The following is an 18,764-nucleotide window of genomic DNA, read 5'->3' as shown; positions in this document are numbered from 1 at the left end:
TCTTCAGGAATAGTTCTTCAGTCTTCTTGAAGGACATTCAAAGCTCTACTTTAGATGTTGGCTGCCTTTTGTTCAGTCGTCAGTCAAGATGATCCCACACTGCTTCAATAACATGAGTTTCAGGCTCTGGGGAGGCCAATCCATGACTAATAGTGTTTTACTTAGTGTGTTTTTTTTCTATCCAGATATGATTTTACTGTATTGGAAGTGTGTTTGGTATCACAGTCATGCTGAAAAATGAATCTGTTACCATTTAGATGCTTTCCAGGTGGTATTGGGCCAAAAACCTGATGGTACTTTTGCATTCATACTTCCACCAATTCTACAAGATCTCCATCACCACTTGTTGACATGAATTGTGGAGCGGAGACTGCCCCTTATTCAAAAAGTAAGTACACAATAGAAATAATGGAATTCTCACAGAAGGATTGTCATGTTAAGATTGTAATAAAATATAATTCTTCTTTTTTGCACAAGAATAACACCACATAAAACCATAAAAGTGGAACTAAATACAGCCCAACTCATGCAATCATCCATTTAATACACTGTGAACTTGAGTCTGCCCCCCAGCCCCCACCCCCTCAAGTCTTTTCCCTCCACACTCAGCTATGTCTCCATCCAATCAACCCCCAAAAATTCCACATCACACTCAAGAATTATTATTTCCCCCTGGAGAGCTCCACACTTCACTTCATTTCCCACATTTCTCACTTTTCCTTTCTCGCTTATCTGTCCGTCACCTTTTTGTGCCCCATTACCACGCTGATGAGCACAAAACCGTTGGAGAGGTTTGACCGTGAAATATCAGCCTTGTGCTGGTGCCTTTTATCAGAGCGCGAGCATAGCAGAGCACGTACCCACACCTTGTTTGTCTGCGGCTTATATTAATAACGCTGGTACCCGACGAGATAACAAGGGCATTTCCTATTATGAGCCTGCTTGGGAAAAGGGAAGAGGGAGGTACGCTTTAATTGTAAGCAGAACAGACCGTCACTGTAAGTGTGTGTGTGTGTGTGTGTGTGAGTGTAAAGCCAAGAAAGAAAAATAAGTCGTCAAAGGGAGGCAAAAGGGATAGACGATAAATACAGAGGAATTTAAAGCAGGCAAAGTGAAGAAAAATGGGACTGAGTGAGATATGGAGAAGAGGAAGAAGAGTGGTATGCAAAAAAAAAAAAAAAAAGATGATGACGGAGAAAGAAAAAAAGTGGTGCACACAGCCAAAGAAACAAAGAGAGAAGGGATGTGAGCAGGGGAACAGCAGACACACAGAGAAGAATAAGAAAGCGTAAAAATGGCCTGAAGGCTTCGGTGATGGATGAAAACCAATCCACTGCCCATCCCATCCGTCACCTGACTGCACATAAATGAAGCAAACAACCACCCTGTGGAGCACAAAACCTCATCACAACTTCACCTGCATGTGTGCACCTTGTAGCCGTGTTCAGTTTATTTGTAAAGGCGCACACACATAAACACATAAACACGCACGCGCGTCCGCACAGGGTGACATCAGAGAACCAGCAGATAATCATCTCTTTGTGGTTTATCTTTTCATTTAATCTCCAATAAGCTTCATTCAGCTCCAGCTGTAAAGTAGCCATGAACAGATATTTTAGCTCTCCACGAAAACCTGACGTTGAACAATGGACCACACAAACCAGCAGCTGGCATGGTTTTAGGCCAGTGCAGGGGGAGTCCCACATTATCCAGTTGTACTCCATTTGTGGTAAGAAAATGACAAATGATGAATAAGAAAATGACAAATTTACATCACCAAGTATTTCAGTATGTTTAACGCTTGCACCTGTCTTGTAAGTGCAGTGAAGCTAAAGTAGCTAATAAAGCACTTAGCATGGGTTTGAATCCCACCTGTGGTCCTTCTTTTTCTCCGTTTTCCTGTCCGTCTCCATGATCGCTATCAAATAAAGGCAACACTGCAAAAACAAGAGCACTCAGAAAGTGCAACTCTGTCTGAAGACCAAGGGCTTTACAAAAACTTTGGATTTTGATGGTGTTTTTATTAAAACGTTAGCCTGCTATGGTGTCCCTGTAACCTCATAGGGCTTCATATTACAAAAACAGTGTCTTGTACAGCCCCCTCCGTGCCCTTTCATATGATATATTACTTGATATAGTTTCTTCAAATTTTGTTTTTCAAGGTCATCTTTGACCTTGGGCGCTAACAGTTAAGGTCAAGGTCAAATGCTTAGCCAACCTAAGCACTCCCCCCAGGTAAAGAACACTGTTGTAAAGTTTGAAGATGGTCTATGAAAAAAATATTGTGGGTAATAAGTTTTTACTGATTTCCACATTTGGTGTGAACTTGACTCGAATTTCACACAAATTAAATCAGCTCGAGTTGTTATGTGTTTCTTCCTTAACAACGGCAGAAACAAAGCAGAAAATTATTTTGCAAAACATAACGATTTTGTTCTCACAAAGGCAAAAATGAAAAGGCTGTACAGAATATAGATAAGACTCTGTATGTGTGTGTAGGAGTGTGCATGCAGGCCTTTGTATACAAGTCATGTACGTGTGTGTGTGTGTGTGTGTGTGTGTGTGTGTGTGTGTGCACCCTCCCTGCAGTGCCTCAGCCAGCGGAGCGTGAGATGAGGCGGCTCCCTTTGAGCGACATTATAGCGTCCCAGCCCTGCAGTGTGTGACTGTGTGCGTACATGTCTACACCCGCCGCATCAGCAGCGCTTTACACCAAGGGGAAGGTACCGCGTACACGCGCTGTGTTCACTCACCCATCTCTGCTGTCCGTCACCTCCTCTCACCTCAGCCCTTCACACTCAGCATGCTGGTAATCATCTGTTGCCACTTGTTTACAGTTCACGCATACATAACACTCGAAGGTGTTACAAGTTGGAGTGGTGATCAAAAACAGAGCCACACTTCCCAGTTTTAAAGTTGTGACACCAACCTGACCAAACATACCAAAAATACAAAGAGTCAGTAAGCCAAATTAACTGAGCTCACATTTGCTACCTGGTTGAAGTGCAAACTAGATCTACAGATAATTATTTTAAAAAATTAAATTGTTCTTGTGGCCTTGTGTTCCTGTGACCTATCTGCTAAGTCATGGCATGAGTGGTGGAAACCTTCTTCTCATAAACTGTAGTTTGTAAAAGGCGCTCCGACTCAAGGTCTGCCTGTTGTGGATTTTTTATGAGGTAGCAAGGCTGTCATGGAGACAGATTTGTAGGCATACAAAACTTTATTTGGTTTTAAAGGTGAACAAACCAGGAGATTATTTGAAACGTCCACTGTTCTAATTGTACATTTCCAGGCTGGAGTTAAATTGGAAGACTGACACCTCTGTTCAATACATCTGAACCTGTCACAAAACACAGCACACACACACACACACACACACACACACATCAACCACAGAGAATCAGTCTTGTCAAATTCACACTAACAACAGGGGGCGAATGCATAACAATGCGTTACCCACAATTCTTGAGAAGTGGAACTGATTTCCCATTAGACTTTCCTCTTAGGCAATCTCAATTAATTGCATCCACAGTGTTTACTTGCCATTAACACACCACACTCTCTCTGTCTTCTGTAGCCCAGAGGTGAGTTAGGTTTAGTGTCTTTTTTTAAAGCCTTTTCATTTTCGCACTACAGGAAGGAGACTTGGTGCACAACACAAACACAGAGCAGCAGAATAGTCTAACGCAAGCTGCAGCGCCCTGTTATCCTTGAGAAAATTGCTGAGGGCCAGTGTGATTTGATAGCAGCGTGTGTTTCTTTGCGCATGAAAGAGATAAATAGTATGTGTCTAAGTGGAAACCGGTGCATTGTCAAGTGTGTGTGAAACATAGGAGGGAGTATATCTAAATTATGCATGTGTGTCCGTGTACTGTAAACGGGGTCATACATGCGTGTGCACTTGAACACATGCATGTCCTGTATGTCTGTTATGAGTCGAGAGTGAGTGTTCCCGCTGTGACTTGGCTGCTTAGAGTGAGTATCTCTGGGCATGATCAGGCTGGATTCCAAATACTGTATGTCAGGACAAACAAGTCTAGCTCCAGCAATGAGTGACATACTAGTTTGCAAACACACACACATACACACACACACCTACGTTTGGTATGCTTACCTAATGAGCTCAGAGGCTACGTATCTCCAAATATTTTGCTTCTTTCTAGAGCTCACTTTCACAGAAACATACAAGGTGATGGAAGAAATGCAACAAGTTTTCTTAGCCACGCCACTATATTCTATTCTGCAGTCACAGCACAGTTAATACAGATGAGGTTGGCAAACATCTACCAGCTAGTCTTAATGGGTGACAAATCTTTTTCTAACCCCAGGTGAAGGTATTCATCATGGTTCAACGATTAACTCATCCAACATTTTAGATTACCAGAACATTCGGTGCTTTCCCTGCTTTAAATTTCTCGCTACAAGCATTTCCTGGTCTTACTGAGATGTGAAACAAGACTTTTAAAATTTAACACCTGTCTGCTTTCTTTAGGTACGTGGTTTGGTGGTGGGAATTTCTGAGCAACACCTGCTAAACATCCATAGACTGTGTTGAAAACTGTGTACTTGTGTTTCTTTCAAACAAAAAAAAGGTTCAGCAAGTCCCCCTTACATTGTAGGAAACAAATTCAATTCTTGCAAGAGTCAGCTGTGTTTAGGAGACGTAGAAGAGCATGAGTGATAACCAGACTCACGCACTGTAGATCAATATCCTCTTTTTATTATTAGAATTGCTCTCTCGTTTTTTAGTCTCCTCATCTGTCAAAGTCTCCATCTAATAGTTTCTTTCCCTCCAGTTTCTCGATTCTGTCTTCATTCTCTGACTGGATCTGTCCCATTTCTCACCATGAGCCTCCTAATCTTTACAAGGAGTGGACCCGATACGTTTTCAGCGACTAATTTGACCAGGGTGAACAACCACAAAGGCAATGGTCTTTTCTCCATGAACAGCTCTCTTCATTTGAGAAATGACAGGCCTCACATAGTCAAATTACAGATTAAGGTGTAAGATGCATGCAGCACTGAATCAAAGGCACAGAGTTCCAGAAAAGGTGGAATGGAAACCTAATTATATCAGATCTGCCCACCAAGCTCCGGACATGGGCGTGTACTTGACAATTTTTGCTAGCACGTTCTCAGTCCACAGCGGCTTCCCTCAACCAGAATGTGTTGACCACATGAGCGGCTCTTGTGTGTGTTTCCTCTTTCTCAAAGAAAAACTCAAGAAAAATTTCTAAAAAGCCACATCTTCTGTAGCTGTAAACAACTTTTGGCTGAGAAATGGAAGAACCCCCCCCCCCCAAAACAACCAACCTGCGACATGGCAAGTTCTGTTTTTCTATTCATGTGAAAATATTCACATGTTGAACACGTGGAGTTCAAATAAAAGCCACTTCTGTGATGTTGTGATGTCTACACAGCTGACCGTCAAAGGTTTTACAAACAAAATTAAACAAATACTTGCAATAGCTCAATAAAACTACGGATAACTGTCGAAATTATTAGCTAGTAGTGTGTAATAGTGTTTGTTTTGGTTGTTATGTGACTTAACAGAGATCTATGAGTCATTCAAACATAAAAAGGCACCTAAGTCAAGGAATAAAGAAGTGTTGTGTCTACATAACAGACAAGAAACAACCAATTTAAAAATTTAACTTCAAGCATTTTATTACTAATAGTGCATTCAAAAATATAATTTGTTCTATTTCCTTTATTTGAATCTACAAAAACGCCAGTGATAACACAATTTGACTTGAAATAAAATACTATTTTTGCACTAAGAAGGTGATTCCCAAAGAGCTACAAGCTCAAATTGGGCATTTCTCAGCATGGTGTGCACTGTATCCTTAAAAAATCTGAGGGAATTGGACAAATAGAGGATAAAAGAAGTGCTGGGCCTTTCAACAGCTGATGAAAAGTATCTGAAAGTTATGTCCATAAGAAAAATAAAGAGAAAAACCCAGTAAAACTGTGACACAGGACCTGAGAAATACATCTGTACTTCCATCTACTGATCACTGAAACGTCATCAGAAGTGGTCTCAGTGGAAGGGCGGCTGACAGAAGCCATTCTGAAGGAAAGAAAACGGGGAGAAAAGGCTGAGGTATGCCAAATTACACAAGAGCTGGGCTGAAAATCAGTAATAATTTTCTTATGGAGTGATGAATCCAGATTTTACTATTTTGGTACAATATGTATGTACAGCTATCTGTAGAACACAGTGAAGGCTCTTTCATGGTTTAGGGTTGCATTTCAGCTAGTGGTTTTGGAAAGGTTCTCAAAATTGATGAAATGATAAATATAGAAAAGTACCATCAGTTTTTGATCCACCGAGGAATAAAAATTCGAAAATCAATGTCATGGATTGGCCTCCCCAGAGCCCGGATTCAACATTGCTGAAGTAGTGTGGGATTTGAATGTCCTTCAAGGAGACTGGAGAACTACTCCTGAAGACTATTTCAAGAAATTACAAGCATGCTTGTCTAGGAGAGTTCAGGCTGTGTTGAAGAATAAAGGCGGTCATACCAAATGTTGACTTTCAAGCTTGTTAGAACCGTAGATTCTCTGCTTTTCCCATGTATTTCCATGTATGTTTGCTTATGGTTCTGCTGCACCTTTTTTCCATTTTCCTTGCAAAAAAAAAGAAAAGAAATGAGATGTTGCCCAAGTACCGCAAACTCATGTAGCAACCTAAATTATTAATAACTATTGGTAAATTGTGTAAGTTGTGTAATAAAATACGGCTAGCGGTTTATCTGTTGGGTAACAGCTGAAGTTGCGAGTAAAGATTAGCCAAAGATGATGCATAAACAGTTAGAGAACAGTGTCAAGCAAAAATTCTAAATAAAAGAAATTACAAATTATTTAGCTAAAAGTATGACTAGCAGTTAAATTATTAGCTAACAGTGGATTACCACTGCTAGCTAACTGTAAGAATGCATGTTTTAGCTACATGTAGTGGTTAAACAGGTTCAGCTGGACAGTAATAGCTGATAGATACAGAAGTAGCTGAAAGCACTGGATTGAAAAAGTACGTTAATATTAAACTACAGCTGACAGAGTTGTTTGAAACAAATTTCCGAAGTCCCTCTGACATGGCTGTGAGGGTGGGCAGCTAAAAAGTGGACACAGCTGTTCTAATCTTTCACGTTGTTTTTATCTCCTGCGGACCAGTACAGCAGAAATTGCGTGGAGAGGGACAATAATTACATTTAGCTCCTCCATTTCTCCGTTCCAGATCAATGATGGAAAGAAAGGCTCTTTGCAACAACACCACATAATAGCATTTTCCATTTTCATAAGAGCAGAAACTACTCAATTCAAAGCAAGCTTGACATTAAACAAAAACACTCGCACACAGCAACACGCACTTCCTCCAGACTCAAGCCTGCATATTTCCTCCCCTCAGGGCAAATGCAGGGTAATTGTAAAATCTGAGGTGCACATCCAAACGCTCCACTGTTTGCCTACCAATGATGGGGCTGATGTCCTTGCTTGTTAAAGCCTAACTGACTGTGAAATGTGTGTAGTCTGCTAAACGACATCTTGACAGCCTATGATGAAACAATAGTTGCGCAGCAATCAGACAGAGAGTGATTATGCTTTATCCTTTCAGCAGGAGGACCTTCAGGCCCGGGGCAGCAGCAGCATCACTGGGCTCTCTATCAGACCAGACACATTATGGCCAGTTTTAATGAGCGCCGACCCGCCTGCAGCTGCTCAGCCTCCACCCCTCTAGAATACAGAACCATTTTCTGATGCAAATGACTTTCTACAAAGTCATTTTATTAACATGTGCTACAACTTGAAATCACAGTTTTACCATGCATTTATTTCTATTTCCTGGAAGCACCTGCTTAAAAGGTATCATTTATAAGCCTGTATCCAAACCACTAGACTAACTCGTGAGCTAGGAAGTGTCAAAGCACAGTGTAGTTGACTATTGTGATGTTGCTGAACCAACCAGTAAGAAAAAGAAGCAATAAAAGGTTCAAAATTCCTTAAAAATGACAAAGAACTTGTGTGGAAACCTGTTGGATTCTTGCGGTTATAGAGTAAAAGCACACAGCGGCCAGGCCGCAAAATTTCCAAACCTTGCAACTCTTTCGGGAACACTCACTCATTTCCCTTCTTCCATACAACAGCTGCACATACCCAGCCCCTCATCTCCATTCAAATTCCAACACTAGCAGCAAGGCTATGAATACTCTAGAGTTAAAACTGTCACAAAGCATTCAGCTCGCCCTCCCATTCGCCCAACACAGTTGCTTTTACAGTGACAGAGATTTAATCATACGCAGACATCCCGCTCTGACCCGTCTGACATGTGCATGTTATAAGCTGCAAAAGCCTGCCAGCTACTTTCTATAAACATAATATGACATGATCATACCCCATCAGGCTGAGCATTTCGACGTTTTTAAAGCATCGTTCCCAATCCTCTCATTTCCATAAAGGCTTAAAGGCCTGAATGGCACTCACTGTTGGTGCATGGAAAACAAATAAACAAATTAAGGATCAGTTTTGTCACAGAGGTGGGTATTCATCCATAGGGCTCTTATCAAATGATGTCACAGGAAAGAGGAAAAGAGGAAAACAAAAACACAAAAAAACACAAATTTGTTAATGTTTAGCATGTGACAGGAGGAACTCAGAGAGAAGCTGAAACAAAGCACAAACTGTGTTTGCTGAAGTGAAGTGAATGTCAACTTCTGTGAAAAGGCAGACCGCTGCAGGGTGAATGGTCTGCCAACATATCGTATTCAACTGAGCACAGACGGAGGGAGGATGGGGGTCTTTTTTTTGGGTGGCATTTGGCTCTGTTTGCCTGTGTGAGTGTGTGTGCCAACGTGTGCAGGAGAGGGGGAGACTTGGGAGGCAAATCTGGGAGAAGTGACAGAGCGTGAAAAGGGGGGTGTTTATTTATCCGGCAGGTGAGCTGAGGGAAAATTCGTATTCACGATTACGGGGAGGGAAAGCTGTCTGAGGTTCATCTGCATCTTGCTGTATATGCATGTGCATGCAGCAGGGCATGCATGGCTGCTTGGAGCTGTGAAGAGGGAGGAAAGACAGCCCATACTTGTTAGTGTCAATGAGGAGGGGCGGTGGGGGGGATCCACAGGGCTCAACATCCACGCACATGACCATATCTGTGTGTATGGTAAAGTTAATATGCATCTTTAAAAAAAATAGATAGTGATCTCCTGATCCTTAAAAGAATCACAAGGAATTTCCTAAAAACATCATAAGCTATGAGCTCGTGCAAAACTTAAGCAATAGATGTTATGGGGGAGGTTGCATCCTTTAAAGCGCATGCACTGTTTTTCATTTTAAAGCTCGATGTACTGCAGCAGCCCTAAACCGTACACAAAGTGTGCAGGGGAAAAAACGAGATTTAAGACACAGACAGCTCGCCACTCTTGGAAATCAGCAGGAAAGACGAAACGCTCAGCGGAGGGCAACAAGTCCCTGTCTCAGTGTGACTGTCACCGCTTCTTAAATTTGGTTTCACTGCGACCACCGAGGCTGCCTCTCTGCCTGCCGCAGTCACAACTCTCAGTGCACTCAGCCTGTGCGTGAAGTTTCCCAATGCAGCCCTCCACACACAGACAGTCACTCACAAAGAGAGGCATAACACTGAATATACCGACTACATATTAAAAAAACAACAACAGCAACGAATAAAAACACAACTTCTACACACAGATGTGAAGATGCACTCACCGGAGGGGAGAAGACAGTCTAAAAAAGCCAGCATTCAGCATTCAGCGGCCGCTCTGAATAGAAAAGTGCGCCTGGCTTTTCCCGCTGAGCTCTTAACCTCTGTCCACGCCGTCCACGCGCTGCATGAAGCCGGTGTGAGAGTGATCGGTGTCCGCACACGGAGCGATGCGGCTCGTCCTTCAGCCTGCGCGCATTTCAGGACGCTCACTTCAGTCTGCTCCGCCGTTCCAGCCAGCCAGGACGCTGCTATGAGGAGGAGGCGGAGGAGGAGTGCCAGAGAGCTGCCCCCGCAGGGCTTCACGGGAAATGTAGTCGGCCATTCCTATGAGTGGCCTTGACCGTCTCCCAGTAGCTTGCGAAAGATGTGCAGCAGGGTCACTTCTTCTTCAGGGCACTGAACCCTGTTCGTTTAATTTAAATGTAAGCATTACGAGGGATTATGGGATGTGTAGTCAATTTGGATCCTTTACCTGGCTGCTATGTAGACATTTTTGAGTGTTGTAGTGAAGTAACCGTGTGTGAGGTTTATTAAATCTCTCTCACGGTGAAGAAAACCCACAAATGATGTATCATTTATTTTTTACGATGCCTAAAACATTATAACTAATTACTGTAATTAGTTCAATCCAGACCAGTACATGCAATGCACTGAAGAGTGTAACAGTTCCAGGCTGTTGTGCAATACTCTCTCATACCTGCTTTATAGCTTTGTACTTTGCACAGATTGCTGGAAGGAACTCAGCAGGAATTTTTTGTTATTTACTGATTTATGAGTTTTTGTGCTTAATTTATATTTAATAGGTTTACAGAGAGGCATTGAAACAGGGAGCACTCACGAATGAGTAAGAGCACTCAGTGTGTTTGATTTCTTTCCATTTTGTCAGCAGTACGATGATTCTGTGTTACAGATACGCCCTTATGATTCCTTTCAGTGGTGGGGCCCTTTGCCACAATCCTCCACCTTTCCTCAGAAGTGAATTCATCTCTATTACCCATCAGCCATCCATTTGGAGGCTGTTACAGTCACTTCTGATTCATTCTTTCATACTACAGCCTCTTTGGTTTACACTCATACCTAACTTGGGTGTCATTCTTAAGGTGGAAACAACAATTCAAAACAGGGTTTTGGCACCAGAGCATGAATTTATTTCGACATGTTGCAGAAATAGCAATGATGGAGCCTTGTGGCAAAGAAGAAGACATGGCAGCTCATGTTAAACACCACAGCTTCCCAGGGGGACCATCTCATAAGTTCATATTGTGCTCAGGCAGAGGCCTTCATAGATGAACTCCAACACCAAGACAATACCCTTTTTTTCTGAGGTCAACATCCCCTGGAGCATTTATTGTTTCTGACCGCCCTCTCCCCAACTTTCTTACAGTAAGCCTCCGACAAATACTTATTGTGTGTGAGTGTGTGCATGGGTGTGCGCGTGTGTGGTGGGAGGTGTATAGGAAATGCTTCGGCCTCTCAGTAGCCTTAATGTTTAAATTTAGAGCCCTCGTGCCTCTGCTGACTGTCACAGGCTGGGTCAGGCTGTCGCTCACAGGAAAGAGACTTGAGGCGTGTTAGAGCTGGGATAAACAGCACACACTCTGGCTTACGGATCTGAGAACAACACATTTGTTCTGCTCACGCCCTGACACCAGGGGTGTCTATAAATAGCCGGCTGCAGCGAGCAGAGGTCAAGAAAGGCCTTGATAAAGTTTAGATGAGGTAATTAGTATGTGCAAGGTTTCTTCTTCTTCTTCTTCTTCTTCTTCTTCTTCTTCTTCTTCTTCTTCTTCTTTTTTTTTTAAGTCACAGGAAAACAAACTGTTCAATGAGAGGAATATATCTGATCACCAAAAACATTTTTAAGCATCATTCTCTTGAGAAGTATTAAAGGGGTCACGCCCAAAATGTGCAAAAAAAAAGAAGAAGTGTTAGATTGTCTATTTGAACAGCAGCACCTCCTTTATTGACTTATTTCCTCACAGACCCCCTTCTCCAACGTCCTGATGATTGCACGCCTGAAGGTTCCACGGTCACTTTTCCTCTGAATTAATCACTATGATTGGGGATGCTGGTGTTTACATTACAGTCACTTTTTTGTATAAAGGCCGTGTGGCAACTTGTGTTGTTATCAGTGAACTGCTTACACAAGTGAAGATATCACTGGGAGTACTACAGCAATATTGCACCAATAATTTACTCTGTAAAGTCACAGGAAACGCTGATATTAAACAGACAGTGCCTAACTAAGTAAACAATGCATAACTTCACAAGTTAATGCATAATATCCTAGAGGGGAAAACATTTGTTGGTGTGTCCATGCTTTGCTTGTAAATGATCTTATGAATGATCTTTTGTGGCAGAAGACTGCAAGGATAGGAAAACACCTGCTTTAATAACTATGAATACAAACTAAAAAAAATAATAATGATCACCTCCCATTCTTTATTAAATAACAGCTCCATGTCCTGTTCAACAATAATTACCTTTGTATGGACCTGTTGGTGAGGCAGCTACTGGAATCCTTAATCCTGTGGCGCCCTCTCGTGGCCCATGTGAGAAACCCCATTCTGGCGAGGTTAGAGGTCATTAAATCGAAAACATGGCGGCTCCCAGTAAAGCGACCGTGGTGTTAAAGGCTGTGAAGAAAATAACCATTCAGTTTTGTCCGTTCGAGTCCAATGTCCGGTCCACACGGTAAGGAAGGCGCGTTTGACGCTGCTGTTGTGTCGGAGAGCCGTTCGGTGTGCCTGAAAGGCGGGTAACGGTCGTAATTTGACAATAAGGCTGTTAGCGACAGCCAGCAGCCACCAACCGCAACGTCATTTCATGTTTTATGTAGCGTATAGCTCGTTGATGCTTGTCGGAATAGACTGTGGTTATGCTGGCGTTCATGCTTAGTAAAGACACCCTTAAAACATTCAACATTTGGTTAATTTTAATTGAAGAAACCCTCCGTAAATTCATAGCAACACTATATGACATGCTGCACTAAGTCTCGTCTAAACTCCTTTAATGGAAGGTTTAAAAGTAAGTTTTGCTTGAAGTAATCTCAGCACTTGCGTTTGTTTTGTTAGTTATTTAGATTGCACATAACATTATACGGTCATTATACACCGGCCACTTTATTATTGGGTAGTGATTTTCCACGTTTCCGTGTGTTTTTATGTTTCTGTGTGTTTATACTGTGCAAATGTCACAGCAGAAATTGAGAAATTCAGAGCATGCAATGTTTTTCCAACCTGCTGTGTGAATATTAGCCTCAGTTTCCTGTTGTTAGCTAACTTGAATGCCAGAGTGGTCTTCTGCTGCCAAAGTCCAACCAACTTCAAGGTTTGACACACTGTGTTCAGACATGCTCTTCTGCATCTGCATGGTGGTAATGAGTGGTTGTTTGATTTACTCTTGACTACCTGTTAGCTTGAAGCAGTCTTGCCATTCTATTCTGATCTATGACCTCAAAAAGGCATTTTAACCCAGATGACTGCGGCTGGATATTTTCTCCCAGAGATGGTTGTGCGGGAAAATCCCAGCAGATCAGCAGTCTGGCATCAATAACCATGCCATGCTCAAAGTCACTCGGTTGATGCTCGGTTTGAACTTCATCAGGTCGTCTTGACCACTTGTCTACACTCCTAGGTATATGTACATGCCCATGCCATGTGACTGGCAGTTTAGATACTTGTGTTAACGAGCATTTGAAGAGGTGTAACTATTAAAGTGGCCTTAGAGTGTGCATTACTGCCTAAATCAACGGTTCACAAGTATTTTGAGAAAATACACAACGTGTCAAAGCTAAAGGGAAATCTTTATTACTGATGTTTAAACACTATTTTAATGTTATAGATTTCAAGCTTATTTCGTCTAACTTCAAAGCAGCTTGCCGGTTTGGTGTCAGCCTTACTTTGACTCTGTCGAGTAACTAGTGATTACTGCTGTAAAATCAATGCAGTGGAGCTAAGTGTGTCATACTCGATGTGGAAATACTCACATCTACTACATCACCTCGAGTTGTGCTAACATACCATACTATAAGAAATGTACTTAGTCACTTTAATGTGTTATAAGGTAAATCTAAAAAAGCTTTTTTTTTTTTTCTTTCCTGTCCCACAGGGAGTTTTTGACCTTAGTGGGCTCAGAGAAGGCCAGAACTACCAACATGAACTGTGAGGTGATACCAGTGGTGAAGCATGACAAGTCTGAGCCGATAGTGGATATCACTTATGGTAAGTATGACGTGAGCACATTAGAAAGAGTGGGGGAGGCAGAGTTTGGTCCATAAGTTGTTTTTTTCTCTAGTTTTACCTTAGTACTCCACCACCTAATGGGAGTGTTCTCATGGGTGGAGTTATTTTGGATGAGATAGTTGCCGTTGTTCCCTCAGCTGTCTGAAGTGATGTGTAGTTTCATAACTGGCTCGTCTAGCACTTACGAAATTTAGCAATGAAATGTTAATAATGCATACAAAAGTAGCTGTCGGACTTTTTTAACCGGCTGCTAAGACAGAATATGTCATTTTATACAGGTGTGTTCATTTTTCATCAAGAACTTGTATTTATGCATAAAGTCTTTCTCAGTGTGGGGTTAAGGTGGTGTCCAATTCATGCTGTCTCCACCACTCTCTCACAGTTTGAGCCTGCTGGCTCCATCTTATGTATCTCCTCCTATCAGGGAAGAAAACATCATTTTTTTCATAGAAATTTTGGCCATTCAGTTTTTTCAGGTAGTCAGCTGATCTCAGTTTGTGGTCAGAAATTGTTGCCTAACGTCAACCTGACCAGCTGAAGTAATCCCTGATCATAACACCGCCCGCACAGAGTTTTACAGTAGGCACTAGGCATCACTTCATCCATCTCTCTTCTTACCCTGATGCGTCCATCACTCTGGAGCACCAAATCATAACTACAATCATCTCCAGGCACGACAATGATACGGCAACTAAGACGTTCGCTTTAACCTTTGACTCAAGACAGTCGTAACCTGTTTTAATTTTCTCTCTTTTTGGTTATGTTTTTAAAAAGCCCATTCCAGATATGTTACGGGAGCCAAAGATAACCGTGCTCGTTCTTAAAGCTCAAAAACAGCATAAAGTCCTGGAAATGGTGCATATGTGCAGTTCATACACTCAGAAACATATGAACCAATCTTGGAATTTCATACAATTAGCATCACTCACACAGTGAGTCAGGCTTTTACAAAACTGGAGATGTCTGCCACAGGTCAGCAGAGCCGCCGCGTGTCTTACTCGACTTTTGCGCAGAGTGAACTTTTGAACATTTCCTTTCTGTACTCCTTAAGCATGTTATTCTTATGAGTCATCTCATTGTGTTTTTGTCCTTCTTTTCCGCAGTAGACGGAGAGAAGCTGCTGATGAAGGGAGCAAATTTGACCTGCAGTGAGATGCTGAGTGCTTTTCAATCCCGCTGCGTCGCCAAGGACCCGCAGGCAAAAGTTGGAGAGAAGAAATAATCATGAGCTTGGCAGATGTGTATTTATCTGTGAATATTGTTGAACATGTACAGTAAAACTATTCCATTTCATACACATGGTGTTGACTGGCTTTAATCTAAAATGTTGTGTTGGTTAAATATTTAATAGTCAAATTCTTCTGTGCTCTTTTAACTAAACAGTAAAAAATAAAGAGTACTGTATTGTTTTTGTCATATGGCCAAATAGTTTCTCTCAGCTGGGTTATTTCCCAACAACATTAGCCGGATCAATTAAAATGCTTTAACTGCTAAAAAAAAAAGTGCTGCGATCAGTACGAGGTCACGGTGTGTCCTTGCATAATGTGACATTTTCCTGATAAAGGAGACCATTCCAGTGTTTGAGAGAGCGTCATGCAAGCTCCAACCTTTGACACAGCAAAGCTGAAATGTAATTTGGCACAGAGTTTTACATCCAGCCCATCTGAAAAGGAGAAAAAAAGCCTTTCACCCAGTCACAGATAAGTGAAATCCTGCCCTCTCACATAGTCAACCTCTGTCCCGTTACCATCTGTGACTTAATGTTTTATTAATGGATCATTATTGCATCCACACATTTATTTTTTGGCAGGTTTCCTGAAAAGAACTGTAACATAAATGACTTTAAATGACTTTTCTTTAACTGATAAGCAAAACGATGGTTGGAGACCAAATTTATTGTGACTGTGTGCAGCTGTGTCGATCTTGTTGCCTTTGAAATGGTTGCTTCAAAGATGAGGACCAGGTCTCTGACCTCGCAGCGTTGCTTGCTGTCTTTAGTTGTTTCAAGACAGGTTGCCTCTGACCAGGAAACCTATGCAGTTGCCTTGTAATCAGTAAGCAGAGGTGCAGCATGATCAGGGACCAGCTGGTTGCTGCAACTACTTAAAATAGGTCACTGAGTGTGAAAAAACTGCAAAAACCAGTCAGTCACAGATTTTTTCTAATCACATTCAAGCCTGTAGTTAAAATTATAAGTTACAAATATATAGATTTCAGTTTAGCTTGGGTACAGTTCTCTGTAGAGGTTCATGCCCCTCACCTTATAGTTTGTGTCAATCTTTAACAAGACACAAGGATCCAAAGTGAATTTAACTGAAGTAAAGGTCATCACAATATCAACAGAGCCCCTGTTTGTATTTCCTCAAAATGAAATCAGTCAGCAAACTAATAATAAACTCAATTTGACTTAACTCTCACCTACAAAGTTGGCCTAATAATAATAATTCTCTTGTGCTGGAGCCTATCCCAGCTGTCACAGGGCAAGAAGGATGTGATGGTTTTGAACTCAAGACCTTCTTGCTTTGAGAGCACAGTGTTAACCACCATGCCACCATTATATTCATTTATTTATTATATTTATTTGGAACAACAGGAACAACATCTTAGATCTCGGTCCAGAAGAGCGCAGTCCTAGGAACAGCAAAGATACTGCGTCGGACCCTCAAACTCCCAGGCCTCTGGTAGAGGACCTGAGCTTGAAGGATACTGCCTGCAGGGGTGAAAGGGAGATTAAACCTAAAACTAGGAGGGATATGCATTTTTTCACCTGTTAAGAGGAATGGCTGCTTATCAGCAGATCACTACAGAATAACGGCTCATAGCCAAGCTGAAAACAAATATGTCATTTTTGGCCTGTTTGGCCCACCATATAAAGTGACATCTCTGGAACCAGAGAAACACTTGATATTAAACTGTAACAAAGAACAATATAGTTTATTCTGTATAAAATTACTGTGTTTGAAGATTCATTTTGATAAATACACATGTAGCTTAGAATATAAAACTATTACCACGACTATGTCACAGATTAAAATAAATAAATAAGTGGGAAAAAAAGGAAAAACTCACACAGAGGAGGGATTTCAACAATCCGTTATATGACGTTGCAGGCTGTGATTGGCTCCTATCGCGTTGCTGAAAAAAAGGACTGTCCCTTTAAAAAACGGCCAAACTGCGCTCCCACACTGGAAGAGAGCTGAACCCAGAGTCACTGCACAGTTTGTTGTTGAGGATAAAGAGGAAAAAAGTTTCAAGGATTGCAAAATGGTCGAGAAATTTGTTGGAACATGGAAGATGATTTCCAGCGACAATTTTGATGACTACATGAAAGCACTTGGTAAGAAAGTCTGTGGTTGGAGCTAAATTTAGGGGAAAAAACATTTTAATCTTAATTGTAATTAATTTTATTTTCACAATAGTTTTTGAACGTTTTAATTAAAAAGCGTCTCTACATCTGACTCATTTCCTGACACCTCGCGCTCTGCAGGTGTGGGGTTTGCAACCCGGCAGGTGGGCAACCGGACCAAGCCCAATTTAATAGTGACGATGGACGGCCAAGGGACTATATGCCTGAAGTCTCAGAGCACCTTCAAAACCACCGAAATCAAGTTCAAACTCAACGAACCTTTTGATGAGACGACCGCAGACGACAGAAAGACCAGGGTTAGAAAGACAGAACAAGCATTTACACAGCCTGACTTTTAGATGATTGATTATTGATTTAATCTGTGCTGGACGTGACCACTTGTCTATTTTGTGCCCTGCAGACCGTGGTGACTCTGGAGAACGGCAAACTTGTGCAGAAACAGAGCTGGGATGGCAAAGAAACGAATATCGAGAGAGAGATCACAGATGGGAAATTGATAGCGGTGTGACTTTTTTTTAATCCTCAAACTATCTGTTTAGAAGTTCTACGTAAAGTTATTTTACTTTCCCCCTGTTATAGATATTATTTAGTAGGTTTAGTATGTTAATATGTGTTAAAATATACTGTTTATACTCAATGATCCTGTTAGGATAATAAGAAAAAAGGTATTTGTCTTAAGGTGAGGAGTTTTACAGGAAATAAAAACATCACCACAACATACCTGAGGAAGATTTATATAATTAAATTTTTTTAATAAGTCTCGGAGTGACTTCTTATATGATTGTATGCCTGATGTTTGCCAGAGTTGATGCACATGCAGATTTCTTCTGATCACCTGATGTCTCCTTTCCACACAGAAATGCATCATGGGAGACGTGGTCGCAGTGAGGACATACGTAAAGGAGGCATGATGGAGGGAGTTTTTCTTTTATCTTTTTAAATTTTCAGCCCACTTGTTGGATGCACTGCTGGATGACAGGCTCAGTTCAATGAGCGCAATACCAAACTAAAGTACCGACGTACTCTGCTTTTCTTATTCGCTGTGTTGATAAAAATCACTCTTCCGTGCCTGTGTTCTCCAACATGATGCATTTGGTTTCATTTGGAATTGTTGTGGTGATTTGAATAAAAATGAATGAAAAAGCTGTCGTGTGTGTGTGTGTGTGTGTGCCTCTGTGAGTTTGTCAAATGTTGGTCAGCAAGTGATTTTTGGATAATATCTTGATTTAATTGTGACATACTTGAAAGCATTCCAGCCACTGGGCCGTGCTGAGGAATGTCTCAATAATAATAATAGTGCTCTAATGGGAACATACCTCCTAATCTGGCAGTCTGACTTTAATGGGATCCCATTCATGGTCATTACAGCAGTTATTCTACATACAGTGGCTTTTTAAATCTGTGTCGCTTTATATAGTTCTCTTTGTTC

The 18,764-nt window shown here is 41.5% G+C and overlaps 3 protein-coding genes across 4 annotated transcripts in view; 2 read left to right on the top strand and 1 right to left on the bottom strand.

Annotated features, from left to right (window-relative positions):
• pag1 (phosphoprotein membrane anchor with glycosphingolipid microdomains 1) overlaps positions 1-9,973 on the bottom strand; it is a 60,071-nt gene extending 50,098 nt beyond the window's left edge. For both annotated transcript variants that reach the window (XM_065470831.1, XM_065470832.1), the window contains exon 1: positions 9,727-9,973. The gene's annotated coding sequence lies outside the window, so the exon portion shown is untranslated. The remainder of the gene's footprint in view (positions 1-9,726) is intronic.
• Positions 9,974-12,315: 2,342 nt separating this feature from the next.
• mrpl53 (mitochondrial ribosomal protein L53) lies at positions 12,316-15,263 on the top strand. The gene is made up of 3 exons (XM_065472085.1): positions 12,316-12,418; positions 13,835-13,947; positions 15,072-15,263. The coding sequence occupies exons 1-3, from the start codon at positions 12,324-12,326 to the stop codon at positions 15,188-15,190; spliced, it is 327 nt and encodes a 108-aa protein (XP_065328157.1). The 5' UTR covers positions 12,316-12,323; the 3' UTR covers positions 15,191-15,263.
• Positions 15,264-17,139: 1,876 nt separating this feature from the next.
• fabp4a (fatty acid binding protein 4a) lies at positions 17,140-18,476 on the top strand. Its single transcript, XM_065472071.1, has 4 exons — positions 17,140-17,305; positions 17,456-17,631; positions 17,736-17,837; positions 18,193-18,476. Exons 1-4 carry the CDS (start codon positions 17,233-17,235, stop codon positions 18,244-18,246), a joined length of 405 nt encoding a protein of 134 aa, XP_065328143.1. The 5' UTR covers positions 17,140-17,232; the 3' UTR covers positions 18,247-18,476.
• Positions 18,477-18,764: the final 288 nt, after the last annotated feature.

The sequence above is a fragment of the Pelmatolapia mariae genome, linkage group LG22, assembly GCF_036321145.2.
Source record: "Pelmatolapia mariae isolate MD_Pm_ZW linkage group LG22, Pm_UMD_F_2, whole genome shotgun sequence".
In the NCBI taxonomy this organism is placed as follows: Eukaryota; Metazoa; Chordata; class Actinopteri; order Cichliformes; family Cichlidae; genus Pelmatolapia; species Pelmatolapia mariae.
The sequence above is the reverse complement of the archived record's forward strand: the minus strand, read 5'-3'. Positions and strand labels throughout refer to the sequence as shown.

Bases quoted from the DNA above. Each gene is read 5' to 3' on its own strand.
- fabp4a (XM_065472071.1), top strand. From the start codon at position 17,233: ATGGTCGAGAAATTTGTTGGAACATGGAAGATGATTTCCAGCGACAAT. The intron at 17,306-17,455 runs GTAAGAAAGTCT...CGCGCTCTGCAG, and splicing joins TGACTACATGAAAGCACTTG to GTGTGGGGTTTGCAACCCGG. The intron at 17,838-18,192 runs GTGTGACTTTTT...CTTTCCACACAG, and splicing joins CAGATGGGAAATTGATAGCG to AAATGCATCATGGGAGACGT.
- mrpl53 (XM_065472085.1), top strand. From the start codon at position 12,324: ATGGCGGCTCCCAGTAAAGCGACCGTGGTGTTAAAGGCTGTGAAGAAA. The intron at 12,419-13,834 runs GTAAGGAAGGCG...CCTGTCCCACAG, and splicing joins TCCAATGTCCGGTCCACACG to GGAGTTTTTGACCTTAGTGG. The intron at 13,948-15,071 runs GTAAGTATGACG...TCTTTTCCGCAG, and splicing joins GATAGTGGATATCACTTATG to TAGACGGAGAGAAGCTGCTG.